The 22,129-nt window shown below is 39.3% G+C and overlaps 2 protein-coding genes across 4 annotated transcripts; one reads left to right on the plus strand and one right to left on the minus strand.

The window, feature by feature from the left end:
- The first annotated feature begins 15,859 nt into the window (after window positions 1–15,859).
- Window positions 15,860–18,758, plus strand: YSL1 (YELLOW STRIPE like 1). Of its 2 annotated transcripts, XM_078982924.1 has the most exons (7): window positions 15,860–15,979; window positions 16,032–16,106; window positions 16,185–16,562; window positions 16,670–16,833; window positions 16,993–17,087; window positions 17,199–17,336; window positions 17,414–18,758. In XM_078982924.1, exons 2-7 carry the CDS (start codon window positions 16,088–16,090, stop codon window positions 18,639–18,641), a joined length of 2,022 nt encoding a protein of 673 aa, XP_078839050.1. In that variant the 5' UTR covers window positions 15,860–15,979; window positions 16,032–16,087; the 3' UTR covers window positions 18,642–18,758. The 2 variants fall into 2 exon arrangements, with proteins under 2 accessions (XP_078839050.1, XP_078839051.1); XM_078982925.1 differs by lacking the exon at window positions 15,860–15,979 and having other exon boundaries at window positions 16,014–16,106.
- On the minus strand, window positions 18,731–21,858 carry LOC145034498 (protein HLB1-like). 2 transcript variants are annotated; one of them, XM_078982926.1, is made up of 13 exons: window positions 21,095–21,857; window positions 20,832–20,951; window positions 20,679–20,748; window positions 20,483–20,596; window positions 20,260–20,394; window positions 20,145–20,174; window positions 19,991–20,053; window positions 19,827–19,892; window positions 19,591–19,719; window positions 19,467–19,502; window positions 19,274–19,393; window positions 19,048–19,200; window positions 18,731–18,948 (listed from the first exon to the last, which is right to left on the minus strand). In XM_078982926.1, the coding sequence occupies exons 1-13, from the start codon at window positions 21,547–21,549 to the stop codon at window positions 18,838–18,840; spliced, it is 1,602 nt and encodes a 533-aa protein (XP_078839052.1). In that variant the 5' UTR covers window positions 21,550–21,857; the 3' UTR covers window positions 18,731–18,837. The 2 variants fall into 2 exon arrangements, with proteins under 2 accessions (XP_078839052.1, XP_078839053.1); XM_078982927.1 differs by lacking the exon at window positions 20,145–20,174 and having other exon boundaries at window positions 21,095–21,858.
- Window positions 21,859–22,129: the final 271 nt, after the last annotated feature.

Here is a 22,129-nt window from a genome sequence, read left to right on the forward strand (position 1 = left end):
CGCGAGGTGTCTGTTTTAGTCTATATAAGGCCCTTTTAAGACAACATACAGGGTTGGGAGATTATAATCAACAAATCATGGAGGTTTTTCCATGTAAACAGTTTCAATAAGAAAATAGATTAAGAACAGATCTTGACATCTAGGTGATGAAAATTCCATTTTCGAGTGAAATTAATGGATAACACAATAAGAACTGTAGATGCTTTAACTACTTGGATGAAAGTGTGAGAGAAGTCAAAACATGGTACTTGAGTGGGGTGACTACCGACCCACATTTATGTGTTGTCTATCGCATTTCATCAGGTCAGATTTCTCAGTTGGCCTGGTTTTACGTAGGATGGGGCCCATACCTTATACACCCCGTGCTTAATCATTGTAAATTGTTGCCAAATGGTTTATAATAATTAGGCTCAAAAAGGTGTTGTCAAATCTACTTGTTTAATCAAACGTCGGGCATGATAGTTCACGCTCTTAGGCTTCCATGTTTGTAGCTATTTGATCGTTTTTCGCCGCAGTTGGCTTTCCCGCCTCCGCTCCCATAAATTCTTGTGTAACACTTGAATTTGGCAAGTTTTGCATTTAACCCTTTTTATCAAAACTTTTCATTTTGGTCCTTTAGCTAGTACGCAAGGCATACAGGATGGTACACTTAGCATACTAGCCTAAAGTTGGTCGTGGATTCAAACTACATACGCAGGGCATACATGGAGTACGCATGGCATACATGAGATTTAATAAAACCCTAATTTTTAGGATTTTCATCCTATATAAACCTAATGATAGCCTCATTTGGTCATGTTGAGTCAGCCTCCACCCTCATTTGTCCAGAAATCGAAACCCTTATGTGTCTTCGTGAGTTTTGAGCCTTAAAAAGTGTTTGTTAGTGATTTATGAAGGATAAGAAGAAGAGGAGCATTTGGAGAAGTGTCTTGATATTGAAGATTCGGGGTTAGCTCATTATTTGCAAGCTTTTTGAGGTAAAAAGCTCACATCTTGATAATCCATGATGCTAGATCTAGTTATGTTGTTATTTTACACTTTTTGAATCCTTAGAGTGGTTAATGAGCTTCTTGACTCACTCTAGAAGTTATGGTATTAAATCTAGGCTTCTTTTGGTCCCCTTCTTCATAAAAATGTAAGATTTATGATGATTCTTGGACCATGCATGTGTTAAGTCGTTTTTGAGCTCTTGATCCCCCTTAAGACATGCATGTATGTAAGGTTTCCAACTTTACGTGAAAGGTCACCCTAAGGAATAAGATTTGAGAGTAAGGCTCAAAGTTTCAATGGATTAAGTGCTTAATGAAGCAAGGTGGAAAACTAGGGAGTACGTCGGGCATACCAAGCTGGTATGCTATGCGTACTAGCCCCTAGAGGGAGTACGCTAAGCGTACGAGCTGAGAACGCCCTGCGTACTAAGTAAGCGGGCTTCAAATTTTAGGTTTCTTGGTTTTGGGCCCATATTTGTACATTAGGAGATTAGGGCCTTGTTGGGTCATCATATTTCTCTTTTAGGCGAATGTCTTTTTGTTGGGTTCTTTTGGTTGAAGGCCCCAGAAGGGATTTAGGCCCAGTTTGGAAGATTGGGCCATACGTGGGCTTTGGGTGACCTTTTTTGGATTTGGTACTTTTTGAGTAGTTGGTTTGGGTTTGGGCCTTCGGCCAAATTAGGTAAAGGGTAAAATGGTCTTTTTCCATAGTTTAGACTCTTGGTATGATTCAGGATCCAATACCGGCCCATGGTTTATTATGTTAGGATGCTAGATGTATGCATGACTTGGTGATTGACAAATCTATAAACCGAGCGGGGCTCGATGTCGGATGGTACTCGATGTCGGGCGGGGCCAAATGAAGAGCGGGGACCCAGTGTGTGTTTATTGCATATGGTATGTGGTATTTTGGGGAACTCACTAAGTTGTGTGCTTACGGTTTTCAGTTTATGTTTCAGGTACTTCTGGTTCGAACGAGAAGAGCCCTGGATGATTGTAGAGCACACACCACTCGATTCCACATTTTTTGATTTATTCGGATATTTTGTGATGTAGTAATATACTTTGGCCTATCTTGGTTGTATGACAATTTTTTGGATTACATTTTTACTAAATTAAAAATGAAATTTTTGGGTCTTATTTTTAGGATGTTACAAGTTGGTATCAGAGCCTTAGTTTGAGAGATTCGTACATTCTCTTAAGTGTGTTTGAACTTAAACTGAGGATTTTGTAAAAATTATCAAAAAGGAAATGTTTTTAAAGAAAAAGGGTTTTTCTACTACAAGAAAGGGTGTGGTGCACGCAATCAATCGAGCTCAAGTAATTTTTTCCCAAAATACAGATACATGTTTTCTGATATGATTTGATTTGTGAATTTATGAATCTCATGCTAGTTAGGGCTAAGGATATGCTTAGTGTTTGCATGATAGAATACTACGAGAGATGCATTTGTATGTCTATTGTATGAGCTTTTAGACTTGCATGCTAGTAGTTATTAGTCAGTGATAGGATGGTCTGATTAGGTTATTCTTGGTTCTGATTACTCAATGCTCGAATGTTGCTTGCTTTGTGCTTTTTAGGAGCTCTCACTAACATCAGTTAACTAGTAAGTGAATATGTTAAGTTACATATTGTAGAAACTAAATAATTTTAGAAGGTTAGGTTTTAAATCTATTGCATACCTCTTGTTTGATATGTAACTGTATTCGTGAGCTAGTTAGAGGAAGTTAGTGGGAGCCCCTTCTGCAGCTGATGGCAGAGAGTGGTGTGGAGTTTGCATTAGGAATATCTAGGAAGAGATTTAGTATTGGGAGCTTTATCTTGATGAGGTTTAATTGTATGGATACAGAGTGGCTTGGCGGATTCGAGGCAGTCCTTGAGGAAAGTACGAATAGATGTAGAAGGTAGTATGGGCCCGTACTACTGGAAGCGGAGGATCCATACTTAAGTCAAGGAGAGATACGATGAAACTAGGAAGATTGTAGAGTATGAGATCCCTTGATATATATTATGATGTGTATTCTGATGGTTTATATGGTCTCTTTTCAGTATGGTGACTCGTCGAGGCATATTGATTGGTAGTTTTGGTGTTGGTGAGGGCTCGGGATCAGGTTCTGGAATCGGGCAGTTGGATGATCATACAAGGGAGTTCATTTTGTTTGAGATTATGTGTTGTATTCTCAAGAAGACTCCAGTGATATTTGGTACGATCAAGTAGGGTATAGTGGATTTGTTCGAGGAGCATTTGGGATCTTTCGGTTCTGAGATGGTGGCCTTAATAAGGACGCATTCATTAACCTCCAGGGAGTTTTGGCCATGCGGGGCTCTGGATTTCCAAAGGGAGAAGGACTCGATAGTGAGCAGGATATGGTTAGCAGATGTTCCTAATGCTTTCCACATCAATAGTTATCCAGAGGGGGAAAAGGTCAGACTTGCTTCCTGTCTTCTGAAAGACAGAGCCTGTGACGGGTGGGAGGAGGTAAAGCATGCTTTGGGAGGAGAGGCGATTGAGTCCATGTCATGGGATGATTTTGTGACCAGGTTCAGGGCTGATTTTGCACTAGTGATTAAGGTGCAACATTTGGTGTGAGAGTTTCAGGATCTCCACCAGACTACTGAGACGGTGGCTGAGATCACTGCGATGTTCCTTAATAGGGTGCTTTTGGTTCCAAAGTATGTGGCGGATGAGGAGATGAAGAAGGCAACGTATCACGAGATGCTGGGGAGCGATATCCGGTAGTTTGTGACCCTATCCAGTTGCAAGACACCGGAGGATATGATAGCGAGAGCCCGAGAGAGAGAGAGAGAGAGAGAGAAAGAGAGAGAGAGATTGATATCATGATGGAGAGGAAGAGGAAGATGGATCATGATTAGGTTTCAAGGGGATTAGGCAAGAGGCCCAAGGTTCATGATTCGAGATCGAGAGGCCAGCAGGGCCGGAGCCACTGTGGGAAGTGCGGCAAGGTGCGCGAGGGACCATGTAAGGTGGGTGGTTCGGGCTGCTTCAAGTGCGGTCGGACGGGTCATTTTAGTAGGGACTGTACTGCTACCACCACCACCCCAAGATCTGATCTAATTTTTTTTCATTGCAATCAGAGGGGCTACAAGAAGGCCCAATGTCCAAGTTTGACTACTGCAGGGCCGATGTCAACACCTGTTCCTATGACTCTTCGGATCACTGATGGCCGCCAGGGTAAGGCGGATGCACCTGTAGTGAAGAGCAGGGCTTTTCAATTGACAGCCGAGGAGGCTCACACGACACCTAATGTAGTGACGAGATTGTTCCTCGTGAACGGTATTTCTGCTTTAGTATTGTTTGATTTGGGGGCTACCTGATCCTTTTTATCGCTTGTGTTTAGCAAGAGGCTTGTTGGAGCTCCGGGGAGCGGGATTTTCCTTTAGATTTCAAGATTGCATATGATCGATCTGTTTGGTTAGCGAGGGTTCATTGGGGTTGTATTCTTCAGATGTTTAGTGAGCAGTATCCGATTGATTTGGTTCTTAATCCTTTACGTCGGAACAAGGTTATTATGGGTATAGATCGGTTGAGCCCCAATGGGGTGGTTATCGATTGTGAGCAACAGTTAGTTCAGATTTGATCCCCAAGTGGGGGAGATTTAGTGGTTCAGGGAGAGAGAGTTCAGCGTGGGTCGATCTTGTGTTCAGCAGCAAGGGTCAGGCGTTATATTCAAGAGGGTTGTTTTAGATTTGTTGTCTATTTTATGGATACCCGGGATAAGGGTAAGGCATTTATTGATGATGTCCCGATTGCATGGGAATATAATGATGCGTTTCCATCGGATTTTCTTGGGGTGCCTCTGGAGTGGCAGGTTGAGTTCCAGATTGATCTAGTTCCAGGTGCAGCGCTGATAGCCAAGGCACCGTGTCGGTTAGCTCCTCCCGATATACAGTAGTTTTCTACACAGTTGCACGAGTTGTTATACGAGGGATTTATTCAACCGAGCAGTTCGCCATTGGTAGCACCTATCTTATTTGTGAAGAAGAATGATGGGTTTCATTGTATGTGCATTGAATACCGAGAGCTAAATAAGGTAACGGTGAAGAACCGTTATCACTCCTAAGGATTAATGATCTGCTCGACCAGCTTTAGGGTGCATCTTGGTTTTCCAAGATTGATTTGCGTTCGGGTCATCATTAGATGAGAGTTATAGATGAGGATGTGCAGAAGACGGATTTCCAGAATTGTTATGGTCATTACGAGTTCGTGGTGATGCCTTTTGGTCTTACCAATGCCCCAGCCGCGTTCATGGATCTCATGAACCACATATGCAAGCCGACGCTGGATCGGTCTGTGATTGTATTTATTGATGATATATTCGTCTATTCTAAGACCCAGGAGCAGCACGAGCAGCACTTGAGGGAGGTGTTGGAGACTTTGAGGAGGGAGAGACTTTTCGCAAAGTTCTCCAAGTGTGGGTTTTGGTTGTGGGAGGTGCAGTTTTTGTGGCATCTTATCAGCCAGAATGGTATTCTCGTCGATCCGGCCAAGGTCGAGACCGTGATGCGGTGGGAGGTTTTGAGGTCTCCATCTGAGATTCGGAGTTCCTCGGTTTAGTAGGTTAATATCGAAGATTCCTCCGGGATTTCCCCAAGATAGTTGTTCCTTTGACATAGTTGACAAAGAAGATGATCACTTTTTGCTGGGGGCCAGAACAGTAGGCAGCTTTTGAGACCCTGAGAAAGAGATTATACGAGGCGCCGATTTTAACCCTGTCGAAGGGTGTTGAGGATTTTTTGGTTTTTTTTGATGCATCGATCATATGTTTGGGAGCAGTGTTGATGCAAAGGGGTCGCGTGGCCGCTTACACTTCGAGGCAACTGAAGCCTCATGAAGCGAACTATCCAAAACATGATTTGGAGTTGGGGGTTGTGGTTTTCGCCCTCAAGATTTGGCAACATTACCTCTATGGAGTCCGCTATACTATTTACACAGATCGCAAGAGCCTGAGGTATTTGATGGATCAGCTAAATGTGAATATGAAGCAACGCTGGTGGTTGGATGTGGTGAAGGATTATGATTGTGAGATCCTTTACCATCCGAAGAAGGCTAATGTGATGGTCGATGCTCTCAGCCGCAAGGCAATCGCCAATTCGATCAGGGATATATGTTTGAGGATGAATGTGACCACTTTTGGAGTGGATTCATGAGGCTCGGATAGAGGCTATGAAGGAAAAGCACCGGAAGAGTGAGCGTATTGTTGGTCAGGTGGCTTCTTTTGATTATGATAGTTGTGGGTTGTTGATTCTTCAGTGGATGGTATAGGTTTTGTATTGGGGCAGTGTGCATCAAGTACAGATGGAGGCGGCGCACAAGTCTAGATTCTTCATTCATCCCAGGGCAACGAAGATGTATAGAGATCTTCATCCTGATTATTGGTGGCCCTGCATGAAGCGGGGTGTGGCTTGGTATGTGGAGAGGTGCTTAACTTGCAGAAAAGTCAAGGTTAAGCATCAGTGACCTCACGGCAAGATGCATCTATTGGAGATTCCTATATGGAAATAGGAAGATATTACCATGGATTTCATCACGAAGTTGCCTTGGACTGCGCGCGGAGTGGATTTGATTTGGGTCATCGTGGATCGAATGACCAAGAGCGTGCATTTCATCCTATTTGAAGAGAGTATTTCTACGGAGAAATTGGTTGATGTGTATATCAGGGAGTTCGTGGCACGGCCTGGGGTGCCGGTTTCGGTGGTTTCAGACAGAGATGTTCGGTTTACTTCCAGGTGAAGAGGTTTCATGATGAGTTAGGTACTCGTCTCCATTTCAGCACAACATTCCATCAGCAAACTGATGTTCAGAGCGAGCAGACTATTCAGATCTTAGAGGATATGCTTCGGGCTTGTGTTTTGGACTTCGGTGGGAGTTGGGATACATATCTTCCGTTATCAGAATTTCCGTATAACAATAACTATCACGCCAGCATCGATCGGCCTCCTTTTGAGATACCCTACGGGAGGAAATGCAGGACCCTGATTTGTTGGGGGGAGTTTCGTCAGTGCATTGTGGGGAGTATCGAGGGGGCACTCAAGACCACAGAGTTGATACAGTAGGTTCATAATAGGCTCTAGATAGCTCAGATTCTACAGAAGAGTTATGCCGACAGACGCCGAACAGATCTAGAGTTACATGTAAGAGATATGGTTCTCCTATAGGTGTTACCTTGGAAAGGTGTCATCCAATTCAAGAAAAGGGACAAGCTAGGCCCCATGTAAATTGGTTCTTTCAGAGTTTTGACCTGGGTGGGTCGGGTTGCAGATCACTTGGATCTTCCATATGAGCTCAGTCAGATCCATAGCATATTCCATGTCTCTCAGCTACAGAAGTGTTTAGTGGATGATTTCGTAGTGGTTCCATTATAGGATATTCAGGTGGATGACCACATGAATTATATTGAGAAGCCAGTGGTGATTCTTGACCAGAAAATGAAAACCTTGAGGAACAAAGTTGTTGAGTTGGTGAAAGTCCAGTGGCAACATTGCAAGGGTTCTGAATGGACGTGGGTTCCGAAATATGAGATGGGGGAGCACTATCCGGAGTTATTTGGAGCAGCGGACTTCGAGGACGAAGTAAGATTCAAGTGGGGAGAATTGTAACACTTGAATTTGATAAGTTTTGCATTTAATCATTTTTATCAAAACTTTTCATTTTGGTCCTTAAGCTAGTACGCGGGGCGTACAGGGTGGTATGCTTAGCGTTTTAGCCCGAATATGGTCACGAATTCAATCCATGTACGTTGATTATACATGGAGTCCGCATGGCGTACGTGAGCTTTAATGAAACCCTAAATTTTAGGGTTTGCACCTTATATAAACCTTATGATAGCCTCATTTGGTCATGTTTAGTCAGCCTCCACCCTCCTTTGTTCGGAACTCGAAACCATTGTGTATGTTTGTGAGTTTTGAGCCATAAAGGGTGTGTGTTAGGGATTTGTGAAGGAGAAAAAGAAGAGGACCCTTTGGAGAAGTTTCTTGAGCCTGATCATCATGATGCTAGATCTAGATATGTTGTTATTTTATACTTTTTGAGTCCTTAGAGTGGTTAATGAGCTTCTTGGCTCACTCCAGAAGTTATGGTGTTAGATCTAGGCTTCTTTTGGTTCCCTTATTCATAAAAATGCAAGCTTTATGATGAATCTTGGTTCATGCATGTGTTAAAACCTTGGTTAAGTCCTTTTTGAGATCTTGAGCCCCCTTAAGACATGCATGTATGTAAAGTTTCCAACTTTACGTGAAAGATCACCCTAAGGAATTATATCTGAGAATTTGGCTAGGAGTCTCAATGGATTAAGTGTTTAATGAAGTAGGGTGGTCAATTGGGGAGTATGTTAAGTTGATACGTTGCGCGTACTTGCCCCAGAGGGAGTACGCTAAGCGTATGAGCTGAGTACCCCCCCCCCCCCCCTCCGTGTACTCAGCAGGTGGGCTTCGGATTTTTGGCTTCTTGATTTTGGGCCCATATTTGGACATTACGAGATTAGGGCCTTGTTGGGCTATCATAATTATATTTTGGGCTAATTTCTTTTTGTTGGATTCTTTTGGTTGAAGGTCCACGAAGGGATTTGAGCCTAATTTGGAAGATCGGGCCATATGTGGATTTTGGGTGACGATTTTTGGATTTAGACCTTTTGAGTAGTTGGTTTGGGTTTGGGCCTTAGGCCAATTTAGTTAAAGGGTAAAATAGTATTTTACCCTAGTTTAGACTCTTGGTATGATTCGGGATCGAATTATTAATTGGATGTTATTTTATTGTGATATCGCGGGTATTGTCATACGGGCAGCCAGCGATTAATCTATGAGATTCAACAGTCTGAGAGGAGTTTCCTCACTATTTTTAGCGGTTCGAAGGCACCAATGTCGGGCCATGGTTTATTATTTTGGGATGCTAGATGTTTGAGTGATTCTTACATGTATATGCATTGGTATGTATACCAAGCGGGGCTCGATGTCAGGCGAGGCCCGATGACTGCATTATTTGCAATTATCTTTGTGATTACCGCATATGTTAGTATGATTATATGTGTATCGGGTGGGGCCCGATGTCAGGCGGGGTCTGGTGATTGATAGATTTGTAAACCGAGCATGGCTCGATGTCGGGTGGGGCCCGTGGCCGAGTGGGACTCGATGTCGAGCGGGGACCCAATATGTGTTTATCGTGTATGGTATGTGGTATTTTTGGAAACTCACTAAGCTTTGTGCTTACGGTTTTTAGTTTATGTTTCAGGTACTTCTGGTTCGAAAAGGAAGAACCCAGGATGACTGCAGAGTACACACTGCTTGATTCCGCATTTTGTGATTTACTTTGATGTTTTGTGATATAGTAATATACTTTGGCCTATCTTGGTTGTATGACAATGTTTTGGATTACCATTTTATTAAATTAAAAATGAAATTTTTGGTTCGTATTTTTGGGGCGTTACAACTTTTCACATCCATCTGTCAGTTTTTCTTTTGATACCTTCACCCTGTGTTTTCGTTTATTCTTCCTTTCCCTGATTATTTCTTTTGTTTAGACTAAGAATATGTCTCTTCCCTTAATGTATGCGGTTCATTCTTCCGTTACTCACGAATGTCTTGAACAGATTTCCACAAAATATCATCTTGTTGATAAATATAGAGTTGTTCTTCTTGGTCCTACAATGGTTATTGATCATCTGCCAACAAGTAAAGTTGGTTTTTATCTTTATTACTTTGAGGTTGGCCTTTGTGTCCCCCCTTCTTTCTTTGGCCCGGTCATTGAGTCGTATAGAATCCATACTTTTTGTTTGAAGCCTAATTCTATTTTGAAAGTTGTTTTCTTTAAGTTATTTTTCCATGCCTCTCTCGTTGTTCCTACTGCCAATTTGTTTCTATAGCAATGGTGCTTGGTATTACTTCCGTTCTTGGGGTGAAGTTTCATCGAGGGCCTCCCTGAGTCTATCATGAAATGGAACAATTAATTTATTTGGTTAAATACATCTTGCTTTCCTTATCCTAATGACTTTTATGCTCCTGGTATGATTATCGATTAGAAACCTGATAGGACTCTTCATCTAAGTCAAGACATAGATAAGATTTCACGCTTGAATGTGATGATGAAAAATTTCCCTAAAGCTATGTTGGGTCAGGCTAGTATGAGCCCTTATTGGTTGCGTATGGGTGTGGTTCCTTCATTTTTGGTTCGAGGACTAGGTACTCGTTTACTTTGTTGCTAATCATTTGTCAACATTTTCACTAATCGTTTACTTGTTTATTTTTGCATATGGAAAACGATTACCCTTCCTTTTGTATGAGTTTGTTGAGGGTAAGATTTCAGCACATGATCTTGGTTCAGATGATTATAATCTTCCCATTATTGATGACAGTTTTGATGGTAGCAGGAGCGAAGGCATTAATTCACAAAATCAGAAGGAGGATGAGGAGGAATCAGAGTCTTTAGTCATAGTTCACGATTCATATGATGATGATATAGGTGAGCAAACTCCAAATGTCACCACCATCCTTGTTACTGTTTTTGGGAGTGATGATGAAGGCGAAGGTGGACTGCGACCCATGGTTCGTTGTAAGAGGGGTAGGGATTCAATCGCTTTTGCAGCTCTTGTGGCTGTTATGTCTGGTGGCGAGGGTAGTAGTGGTAGAATTGTAAAGAGGTCTCGTTCCTTGGATCCTGTTACTTTTTGTTCTTTTGTTGATAGCCTTGGTGTGCATTGGTCTTCCACTTAAATCGCTCAACTAAAAGTCAAGCGAAGATCCCCCTCATGATGCCAATGTCCCTCATCCCTCTGGTCCTATATTTTTTTCCATCTTAGGAATACAGGCATGATAAAAGCTTAATGGAGCCCAATATGTATATATATATATATATATATATATATATATATATATATATATATATATATATATATATATGCCCTTTTGACAATTTTGCTTCCCCTGGCATGCGGTTGAGTGTTGGTCAGGGTCACCAGGAACATATATAGGATATGTTCAAAATCAAACTTGTGGAAAACATGGTTTGGGCATGAGGTTATGTCATGGTTGGATGAGAATGAGACATTACACTTGGAGAATCTTAGCCTACATGATGACTTTAGGAGGGTGCCCGGCCTTATAAGACCGTACGTAGCTTTATATGGAGGAGTTTCCTATAATGTTCAGACATGTCGTGACCATTATGTGAGTTTTGTGGAGAAAGTTGTTGAGCTGGAGAAAGTCTCCCCTACTATTGGCATGGTTTTTTAGGCTGAGGTGGAGAAGATGAGGAATGAGCTTGTCGTATTTCAGAATGAAAGGGCTATCCTTGAGAGTAAATTGGTGGGTTAGCGAGATGTGGAGAAGGAGGTTGCTATGTTAAAGACTACAACAGTTTCTCGTGAATTAGAGAAAACTAGATTCTTGGATAAATAACAATGTTGGAGCATGGTGTTCAAAAGTTAAAGAGTGATTTGAATGAATCTACTTTGAAAAACACATACTTACAGACGAGTGTGGTTGGGTTGGAGAATCACCTGCGTAACGAGAATGAGGATATGTCATGGATTTTATCTAATGGATGACCAAAGTGGTGGATATGCTTATTGTTGACTCTTCCTTTTATGATGTTAATCGGGATTTGAAAACTATTTGTGTCTATTATGGTCAAAGACAGGGTTGTGAGAAGATGAACCCAGAGCACAACTTGGGATTATCTGCTACCGATATACTACTCTATGATCCTACTCATTTTCAGAAGATAGAGAAGGCGAATTCTGCTTTGTTTTATGGTGACTATCTATCTAAGCTAGGTTTTCCCTTTAGTGATGTAAAGCAATTACGGGATTTGGTTGATTGTGATGGTGATGGCGGGACGTCGACAGGTGCTGGAGGTGGTGGTGGAGCTTGAATGCTGGTATGCATTCCCTCTCGTAGTGTTTTTGTGTACCACTTGACTTGTTATTGTAGTATGGTTTAATGAAACTTGTGGTTGTTCCTTGTTACTGAATTTCTTGTCTATTTTCTCCTAGTGTTGTTAGTCTAATTCGATTTGTAATACAATTTGCTATTCTTATATTTCCTATATGGGTTATCCAGGTTCTTTTGTAAGGATTTCAAACTTTGTGGTAACTTGTAATGTTGTTTATCTGAATATTGTGTTCTTGATCCTTGAGTCTGTTTGTATACGTGTCATGGATTTAAAGGATGTCATGTCCTTTTAAGTAGAGTAATTAACCTGGGTCTGAATATTTTGCTCTATTTCCAGGTAGTCGAATCGCTTGGTTGCACCAATTTATATACTCCTTATCAAGTATATTGGGTTAGGACATTGTTTTTGTCCCATGCATAATTGTTTGTACCTAACCAAGTGACTTTGTGCAAAGAAAAAAAATGCATTCTTGGGTTAAAAGAATAAATATGTTCCTAGGCTAAGAAGGTAGCCTTGGTTGGAGTGTGGTATTCGACCTTTGTGAATATAGTTGATTGACCAAGCTACAATGTTTTACAAGAATAAGGATATTCTTAAGCTAAGTAGGTAGCCTTGGTCGGAGTGTGGCACTCGACCTTTATGAATGTAGTCGGCGGAAGAAAAGCTTGTACATAACGTTTGTGGAGCTCCCACTGTCAACATAGATTTCGTTCATGTAGTTCTTCCCCATTAATCCTCCAATTATGATTACCGCATCCCCTTTATGGTTATCGCGACTGTAATACCATTCATAGAATGTGAACGTATAGTTCTCCCATTCACCAATTGTTTCGTCGTGGTCAATGTTTTGCTGCATGAATATTTCGTTTTTCCTTGCATTCGTTACATTTGGTTTTGTGGGTGCTATACTCTCCAAGTGCTTAGATTGAAGACTTTTGATCAGGTCTGTCGGTTTTCCTAATTGTATTTTGTTTTCTAGTTCCTGTCGTAACATAGTACATTCAATGGTGTCATGTCCTGTAAACTCATGGAACTCGCTTTATGATCCTTGTTTCCTATCTTCTCTCCACTTTTCCCCCTATGTTCTTTTTGTTTTCATTTACCGTGGCTATCTCGTTTTGAGAACCATGCCTAGCTATTAATGGATTTCGATGCGGGTGTGGGAAACGGTTTAAGCGGGTTTGCTTTATACTTTGGTGTCTTGTATTTTCCAATATGTGGCCTCTAGCATAGGATGTCCGGTTAACCTTTCCTCCATGGTTGGTTTTTTATTTCTCGGATTCTGCTTCTTCTTGTTTCATGTACCGATGAACTCTCTCCATAATTTCTTTTCTTGACAACGATTGTTTACCAATTAATTTCTTCAATAAGGTTCCTGGGCGCAACCCATATATAAATGCGGCGATCACCATGTTATCTGCTTTCTCCGGTGTGTTGAGTGTGGCTTTGTTGAACCTTCGAACGAATACACTTAAATATTCGTCCTCTCTTTACCGACATCCAAATATAGCTTATGCATCTACCGTACATCTACTTTGTTGGACGAAATGTCCCACGAATTCTTCCCTGAGCTGATTAAAATTGTGTATGTTTTTCGCTAGTAAACTTTTGTACCATAATCGTGTTGCGCCTGATAAAGCGGTTGGGAAGAATATACACTAATATTTTTCATCCAAAGAGTAAGCGTCCATTGTCCATCTATAGTTCTCAATATGGTCATCAGGATCTCCTGTCTCATCCTGCTTCGTAATTTCTTATATGTTTGTTCCGACATATAGTTGGTGCTCGTGTATGCTTCTTATCATAAGTGAGTTGTCTGACCTACCCATCTACTGCTTGCATCTCCATTTGTGTTATTTTATCTATTGTTTTTTTCCAGTTGCGTAGTTTGTTGTAGATGAGGCATTAATTATCCTCCTGATGTGGGTTGCAAAGCATATGTTAGTTGATGTTGGGGAGGCCAATATGCTTGGTAATGTGCGTATGGGAATGGTGGTGGTAATGACATGTATGGTGGTATGTTCTGTTGGGTAATCGTGGTATTTGCGAGGGACTGTTGTAGCAAAGGTGGTAATGCTTGTATCGTCGTGTCATTGTTTCTGGGGTTTGACCTTATAGGTCTTCCAGACATATTTCTCCCGGATGTATTTAACTACTGGTCGTTTCCATTTCATTGAGATTGCATGCCTAGCCTTCTTAGTTTTTTCTGTCGTTTGATTGTTTCCCTATGCCTTAGGTTGCACGTTTGGCTGAGTAGTAGGTGGTATTTGTTGTTAGGATGAGGATGCCATGAAGGCTCTGATGGTTCAAAGTTGTTGTTATGGTTGGTGTAAAGGCAGGGATTATGTTGATTGGCTAAAAGGTGTATCAGGAAGAAGACGTGAAGTATTTTGCTTGTCTTGCATGTTTGTATACGGATGACGCTAATGTTGCTATGTGATATCCCTAGTGCGTATCCGGCTACCCTTATTTAGGCTTTCTCCACTCACGCTGCACAGAATTGACAAAGCTAGGTTAGAAAGCCATACCGAGGATGGAACCCCGATATTTCTCTCTGATGCCTAACTTAGATGTCATGCTTTGGATTAGGATTTGAGTAAAATTGCTAAAGAATGCTTACCCCTTTCGGAGGGATTGAGGTTCGTTTTATAATTAGGGTTTTACCCAGTCCATAGTCTTTTCTTTCGGGCCTTCCTTGGTCCTAAAATAAGGTTGCTTTTTCCGTGTTTCTTATGATATTGCTTTATATGTTATGTCCAGGAGATAGGACAATTATTGGTGTATGTGGTCGGTACATCTTGGTGGGTTGACTACCAACCCACGTTTATTTGTTGTTTATGACTTTTTATCGGATCGGGTTTCTCAGCCGGCTTGGTTTTACATGGGCTGACGCACATATCCCATTAAGCAACAAACATAAATAAAACATGGACAGAACAGATAATTCAAAAATCTACAATATTACATAGTATAATGATATATGTTGAAACATGTTTGTAATACATAAGTTTTATGATTCAAACTTTAAACCAAAACATGCCCAAAATATTATGAGTGTTGCATGATTTAGTGTACATGTGGGTTTTGAGATGGGTTAATCTAAAGCTGGTTAGATGATTTGGTTTATAATTTTTTATTTCTTAAATGATATAAAGAGATTTAAGAGAATAAAATTGTGATAGGGAAGGATGTGGAGAGGCAATGAGAGAGGAGCAAATGTTCCACACGCTTTTTTCATCTCCAAATCACAACCTTACAAAACGGGATCAATTTTCCCCACTCCTTACCATACACCATCAACCGATTGTGAGGTCACCATTCTCCATGGGTCTTTTCACTTTTTCTATTCATTTTATTATTATTATTTTTTTCTAAATTCCATTACCTGCACATATTTTCCTTTTATTTTGTTCAACTTCAAAAAGTATGTTTGCTCTATATTTATATAACTCTTCATCAACAGCCATTATATGTCAGAAACTAATTGATTGCTAGTTGAATCTTTTAAGAACATTATATGCCAAATTAAATTATGTGTTTGTTAATGATTTCTATCAACAAAGAAAGAACGACGTATGCAAAATAGTATTCTAAACCAATATTTTTCTTTAGAATAATGGTAGAATAAATATCTAAGAAAGCAAAACAAATTCAAAGAAAGCTATTATTGCACATTAACCCCTTGCACTTATACCGGGTATCATAACGAGTCCAAACTTAACGAAACAATCTCATGTCCTTTAATCAACTAAATTACTCAAATTTTAGATCAGTCTCAACAAAGAAAACTATTTAACGTCATTTCAAACAAAAAAGTATAAGATGCTAAATTAAAAACGTAACCTTTTGAACTACTGGTCTTGTTTTCAACCGAATACGAATGACAAAAAGTCACATCCAAGATTTAGAGTTAAATGAAGTAGAGGGTGGTAAAGTGCAAAGTAACATCCTTCAAATACTAGTTGTGTTTGTAAGCACAATAGCAGTAGACTCTATTGTTATACTTGTCGGATGGAGAAAGAAAACGCATCACATTCATAGTTTCATACTTTCATATCCAAACTTGTATTCGATTATATTGGAGGGAATATATATATATATATATATATATATATATATATATATATATATATATATATATATATATATATATATTATATATACAAGTATAAGTAAGATCAAAGAGTGTGCTTGAATGGTACCCGATATAAAAGGTGAGGGAGATGATACACATATATTTGCAATTTGGATTGTTTGTTTTTATGTTGTTTAATTGGTAAATGTTGATGTAGGATCCATGATGAATGGGGAGATTGAGGGAGAGAAAAGAGGTGAAATGGAAGATGCGAAGAAAAATGATGGTGATGGTGATGGTGTGGAGGAGGGTGGTTCAGGGAGGCTGCAGCCATGGACAAAGCAGATTACAGTTCGTGGGATTGTGGCAAGTTGTATCATAGGGAGTATTTACAGTATCATAGCAATGAAATTGAATCTGACAACTGGAATGACACCTAATATGAATGTCTCGGCTGCACTTCTTGCTTTTGTGTTCATGAGGACTTGGACAAAGATGCTTCAGAAATCAGGGATTTCATCTGTTCCCTTTACCAGACATGAGAACACCATGATTCAGACATGTTCCGTTGCCTGTTACAGCATTGCTATTGGAGGTGAAATTCAATTCAATTCAATTAAATATCATCCATCATCATCAACATCTTCTTTGTTTGTTTTTTTTTTTTTTTAAATTAATTATGGGTTTTTGATGATTGCGTAGGTGGATATGGATCTTATTTACTGGGATTAAACAAGAAAACATATGAGATGGCTGGAGGTGTGAATTCTCCAGGGACTTATAAAGAACCTGGTGTTGGTTGGATGATGGGCTACTCTTTCTTGGTCTGTTTTATTGGTCTTTTTGTATTGATCCCACTACGCAAGGTACATCTATCTATCTATCTATCTATTTTCCTTTCTTCTGATTTTATATATAAATAAATATAAATATATATATATATATATATATATATATATATATATATATATATATATATATATATATTTCATGACTGCTTAATGGTTTGGTTTGGTTGGTTGCAGGTTTTAATCGTGGACTATAAGTTGGTGTTTCCAAGTGGGATGGCGACTGCGGTTCTTATTAATGGATTTCATACTCAAGGAGATGATATGGCAAAGTATTTTTTTTTTTTTTTTAAATTAACCCATTTCTTTTCAAACTAGACATATATAATAATAATAATAATATGTCAAAAAAAGAACTCATGATTTCTTTCTTTGGATTGTAGGAAGCAAGTGAAGGGATTTGCAAAGTACTTTTCTGCAAGCTTTCTATGGGGGTTTTTTCAGTGGTTCTTTACAGGAAAAGAAGAAGATTGCGGATTTGTTCAGTTTCCTACATTCGGTTTAAAAGCTTGGAAGAACACGTATGTCTGTTCTTAGTTACTACAACTTTTTTTTTCCATTGATTCTGATTAGTGGGTTTGTTTGAATTTGTTTGTAGGTTTTACTTTGACTTTAGTATGACTTATGTGGGAACCGGAATGATTTGTCCTCACATTGTGAACTTGTCGTTGCTAATTGGAGCTGTGATTTCATGGGGTATAATGTGGCCCTTAATTGGAAAAAACAAAGGAGACTGGTATCCTGATGGGTTGCCTGAAAGCAGCATGAAAAGTCTCAATGGCTACAAAGCCTTTATTTCCATTGCTCTGATCCTAGGAGATGGTCTATACAACTTCGTCAAGATACTATACATCACATCCATGAGTGTACACGGAAGATTCAAGAACAAAAGCCTGAATCCAGTTAGCGAGAAGAAGGTGAGTGAAATTGAGCTAAAACAAAACGAGGTTTTCTTAAGAGAAAACATTCCCATGTCAATAGGAGCAATCGGATACATAACTTTAGCTATAATCGCTGTGATTGCAATCCCATACATGTTTCCCGAAGTTAAATGGTATTATGTCATCATCTCCTACATATTTGCTCCATCTTTAGCCTTCTGTAACGCGTATGGAGCTGGGTTGACCGACATCAACATGGCTTACAATTACGGGAAAATCGGGCTTTTCATGATGGCGGCAATGGCGGGAAAAGAGGACGGTGTGGTGGCGGGAATGGCGGGATGTGGGCTGGTGAAATCGGTGGTTTCGGTTTCTTGCATTCTGATGCACGACTTGAAAACCGGTCAACTGACGTTGACTTCTCCAAGAACGATGCTTGTGAGTCAAGCAATCGGGACAGCAATAGGGTGCTTGGTGTCACCATTGAGCTTCTTTTTGTTCTACAAAGCTTTTGATATTGGAAACCCTGATGGAGAATACAAAGCACCATACGCGATAATCTACAGAAACTTAGCGATTCTTGGGGTGCAAGGTTTTTCGGCTTTACCTAAACATTGTTTGGACCTTTGTTATGGTTTTTTCGCATTTGCTGTGTTGATTAATATGATTAAAGATATGTTGCCTAAAAAGATAGGGAAATGGATGCCATTGCCTATATGTATGGCTGTTCCTTTTTTGGTAGGTGGGTATTTTGCTATTGATATGTGTATTGGGAGTTTGATTGTGTTTATGTGGCACAAGGTGAATGCTAAAAAGGCGGATTCAATGGTGCCAGCGGTTGCTTCTGGTTTGATCTGTGGTGAAGGTATGTGGTCCCTACCAGCTTCGGTTCTTGCATTGGCCAAAATTAGGCCTCCGATTTGTATGAAGTTTTTTTCTTCTTAGATTTATAAATTTTGTGATTAGTTTTGGGAAAGATTAGAGGCAGTAGTAGTAAACTAGTAATGTTTGTTAACCATAGTTGACGTGTTGAATAATGCTGAGTTGGAGTTTATTCTATAATGATTGAACTTTTATACAAAGAAAAAAAGGCAAAAGAATTAAAGAATATCAAGTGAAACAGGATTATAGGAATAGGATTCTATCCTGTTATTATCCCAGCTAGAACATCGGTTTTCCCCCGGGCGAATATTGTGTAGACCAGGCGAATAGCATCGAGCCATGTGTCCATGTATTCGCGTGAGTCTGCAATCTGATTAGAAAAGAAAGAACATATAATTGATTGATTAATTAATTAATCAAACATTTTAAATTGTTGATTAAAATTAGAAAGAGAGAAGATGGGAAGTACCAAGAAGAATGGTTCATGAATTGTATCAATGGAGAAGGAAGGACCAAGTGGTAAAGTCAAATCTGAGCATTCTTTTACTGAAACAATATTCAGAATTTCAACTCGGATACTCGTTCTATCTCCAGATATTTGTTTTTGTTGATCATCATGAATCTACAACAATTGAAAAGTAAGAATCATCAACTTACTTAATTAACATCAACAGAAAAAGAATAGAATCATATACCTGTTGAAGCGCTTCATGGTTCAAAACAAACTTGGATCTTTTCCAGTCACAATGTGGTGCAACTGGATTCCCCACTGGTGGGGATGTAAGATAACCCACTTTTAAATAAGGTAAAGGAAGCTGCAAAAAAACAATGTACAAAAATGAATTATCATTTTTTTTTTTAATGGAAATGTTAATGAATAATATTTACCATAGTCCTGACAAGCTTCAAGGCACTGGAGTAAACCTGAATGCATAAGATGGACGAAAAGGTCATTTAAACAATTTTGAAATTTCTACATGAAACAATAGAAGAAGGTATACAGTATACTAACTGAGTAATTTGGTTTCAATGCATGAGCAGCAGCTATATAGATAGCAGATTGACTGTATAATTCATTGAAAGGAATCTCATTTCCAACAACAGGTACTCCAGTTCTTGATGTGTCTTCTGCTAATCCATACTGCAACAAAACAAGATTATTCATGACACAAAAATATCAAATGTCATAAATAGTATATACAATGATATTTTATTATATTGGGAAAGAAATTACACAAACTAACTCACCAGAACAGTGCCAAGGTTGTAAATTGCTCTGTGGAAGTCAAATTGCAACTGTATTGCTGCACGAAACTTCATAGGTGGTTGTAAATGTGGTTAATAACAATCCATTCATGGTGAAAAATTATAAGAAAAAGGTGATGTTTTTACTTTTTATAATGTTTGATTACCTTACTGATTGCACTTCTTACTATAGTCTGTTTTTCACGTGCAGGAACAATTGCACTTAATTCCTGTGACACACCATTATAGATGTTAATCAATATGCATAAACAAAACGTATAAAATGTTTAGGACTATATTAGAAAGTTTCAAATGAAGCACCTGTAAAGCTAGTCCCCAGTTGTTAAGAGCCTGAATTTAATTTCATCACAAAGTCATAAACAAGAAGCAGGGAATTTACAGATGAAAGAGAGCTACATTTCTTTTTTGAAGTTACCTGTGGACTGTTCCAGTTTAGTTTGACAGCTATTTCATAATTCTTTGTTGCTTGTTTCCATAGTTCTTCAGCTTCCTTTGTGCGTCCATGGAGTTTGGCTCTATCAGATATGGCAATAGCCCAGTTATAATAAGCCTGTAGTTGGACAACAGGTAGAAATTACTCAATTAGCATATGTACAGAGGGAAAATTGTAATCAAAATCAGATTAAGTTTTTTCTCACATCATGAAGGGCAGGGTTTAAATTGGTAGCTTCAGCATACTTTTTGCAGGCTTCTTCAAGTAAAGCATCTTTGGAAGGTGAATTAGTATCTGCATTAACATTATCTGCACTTTCCTGTAATCACATGAAGAACCAGTGTCCAATTACAAACAGCGATATGAATGTTATTTAGCCACACAGGTACACAGAAACAGACCTGAAGAACCAACGCCCAGTTATAAAGTGCATCATAATCATCTGGATTGCTCTCTATTGCACTTGCGTACCTGAAAATATGACAATCTTTATATGAAAAACACGCTCATGAATACAAAGACGAAGTGGTGAGGTATGGATAACATGGCTACACCTCTTTGCAGCAAACTTAAGCATTCGTTGCCTTGTTCTTCCCTCTTCGTCAGAACTCGAGATACTATTAATCAAGGCCATGGCAGCACTATTTCGTCCTTTAGGTTGTTTGTTATCTTGACTGAAGTGAAGCAAGTTGAGTGCATGCAAAAGGGAAAGTAATGAAGAATTAGGTTTTTACATGAGTTGATTTGTTATTATACAGGAATTTCATTAAAATTACATATTACACAACTGTAAAAACCAAATTGGGAGAAGCCTGACCTACGAGAAGGCGTGGCAACTGCGGCCGATGGAGAATCTTCATTGACATCGACATTCTTCAGTTCACCTAACAATTCTCTCATAGCGACAGACGGTTTCGCTTCGTCTTTCGGTAGCACAGTAAGCGTTGGTTCTTTTGGGGGTTCCGGTTCCGGATCAACATTGGTGGAATCCATATCAGCATCATTGGACGCAATGATTTGGTCTTTCGGTAGCACAGTAAGTGTTGGTTCTTTTGGGGGTTCTGGTTCCGGTTCCGGTTCTGGATCAACATCGGTGGAATCCATATCAGTATCATTGGACGGGATGATTTGGTCGAGCTTCGAATGGTGATCCACATTGTTGCCAGGTGATGGCCCGTCCGTCGATTGGATCGCAGCGTCTTCGGGTGGAGGAGATTTGGGATCTGGATTGTCGCCGTTTTGTGATTCCGACCGGTCATGGTTCGTAGACATTGTTGAATCAATGAATTAGCCCTCACACATCACACATCCAATCTCAGAAATCCGTTCTTTTACGATGTTACACCCCCTCTTCTAGGTTTACAGTAGTGTAGCATCTTCCAAAACAAAATCCTGATATACGTTATGATTTATGAACAATTAGTCATGGACTGGTACCACTAAACCGATGATCAAATGTGTAACGTAGCATGGATTCTCAAGCTTCCAAAACTGCGAATTGCCAAATGCCAATTCCTCTGCATGAATAGTATAGCAGGTTGGTTTGTCATAATTCATAAATATAATATTCCTTTGTCTCTTTTGTGAAAATTGAAGCTAACGATTATCAAACTGTTAAATTTATCATCTTCAATTCATTTTTTCCCTTAAAAAATATAATAAATAAATATTGTTTGATCTTCCGTACTATTTCATTTTTATCCTATTTTTTATCCAAAAAAATATATTTCTAATATATTCTATTTTTTCAATTTATATAAATTATCAAACACACCTTCTCCGTTAATTTAGTTTTAACAAATATATAATTTATATTTTTTTCATTACATTAATATTAAATAAACCAAATTAT

The sequence above is a fragment of the Lactuca saligna genome, chromosome 3 (genome assembly GCF_052625555.1).
Source record: "Lactuca saligna cultivar CGN05327 chromosome 3, ASM5262555v1, whole genome shotgun sequence".
NCBI lineage: Eukaryota > Viridiplantae > Streptophyta > Magnoliopsida > Asterales > Asteraceae > Lactuca > Lactuca saligna.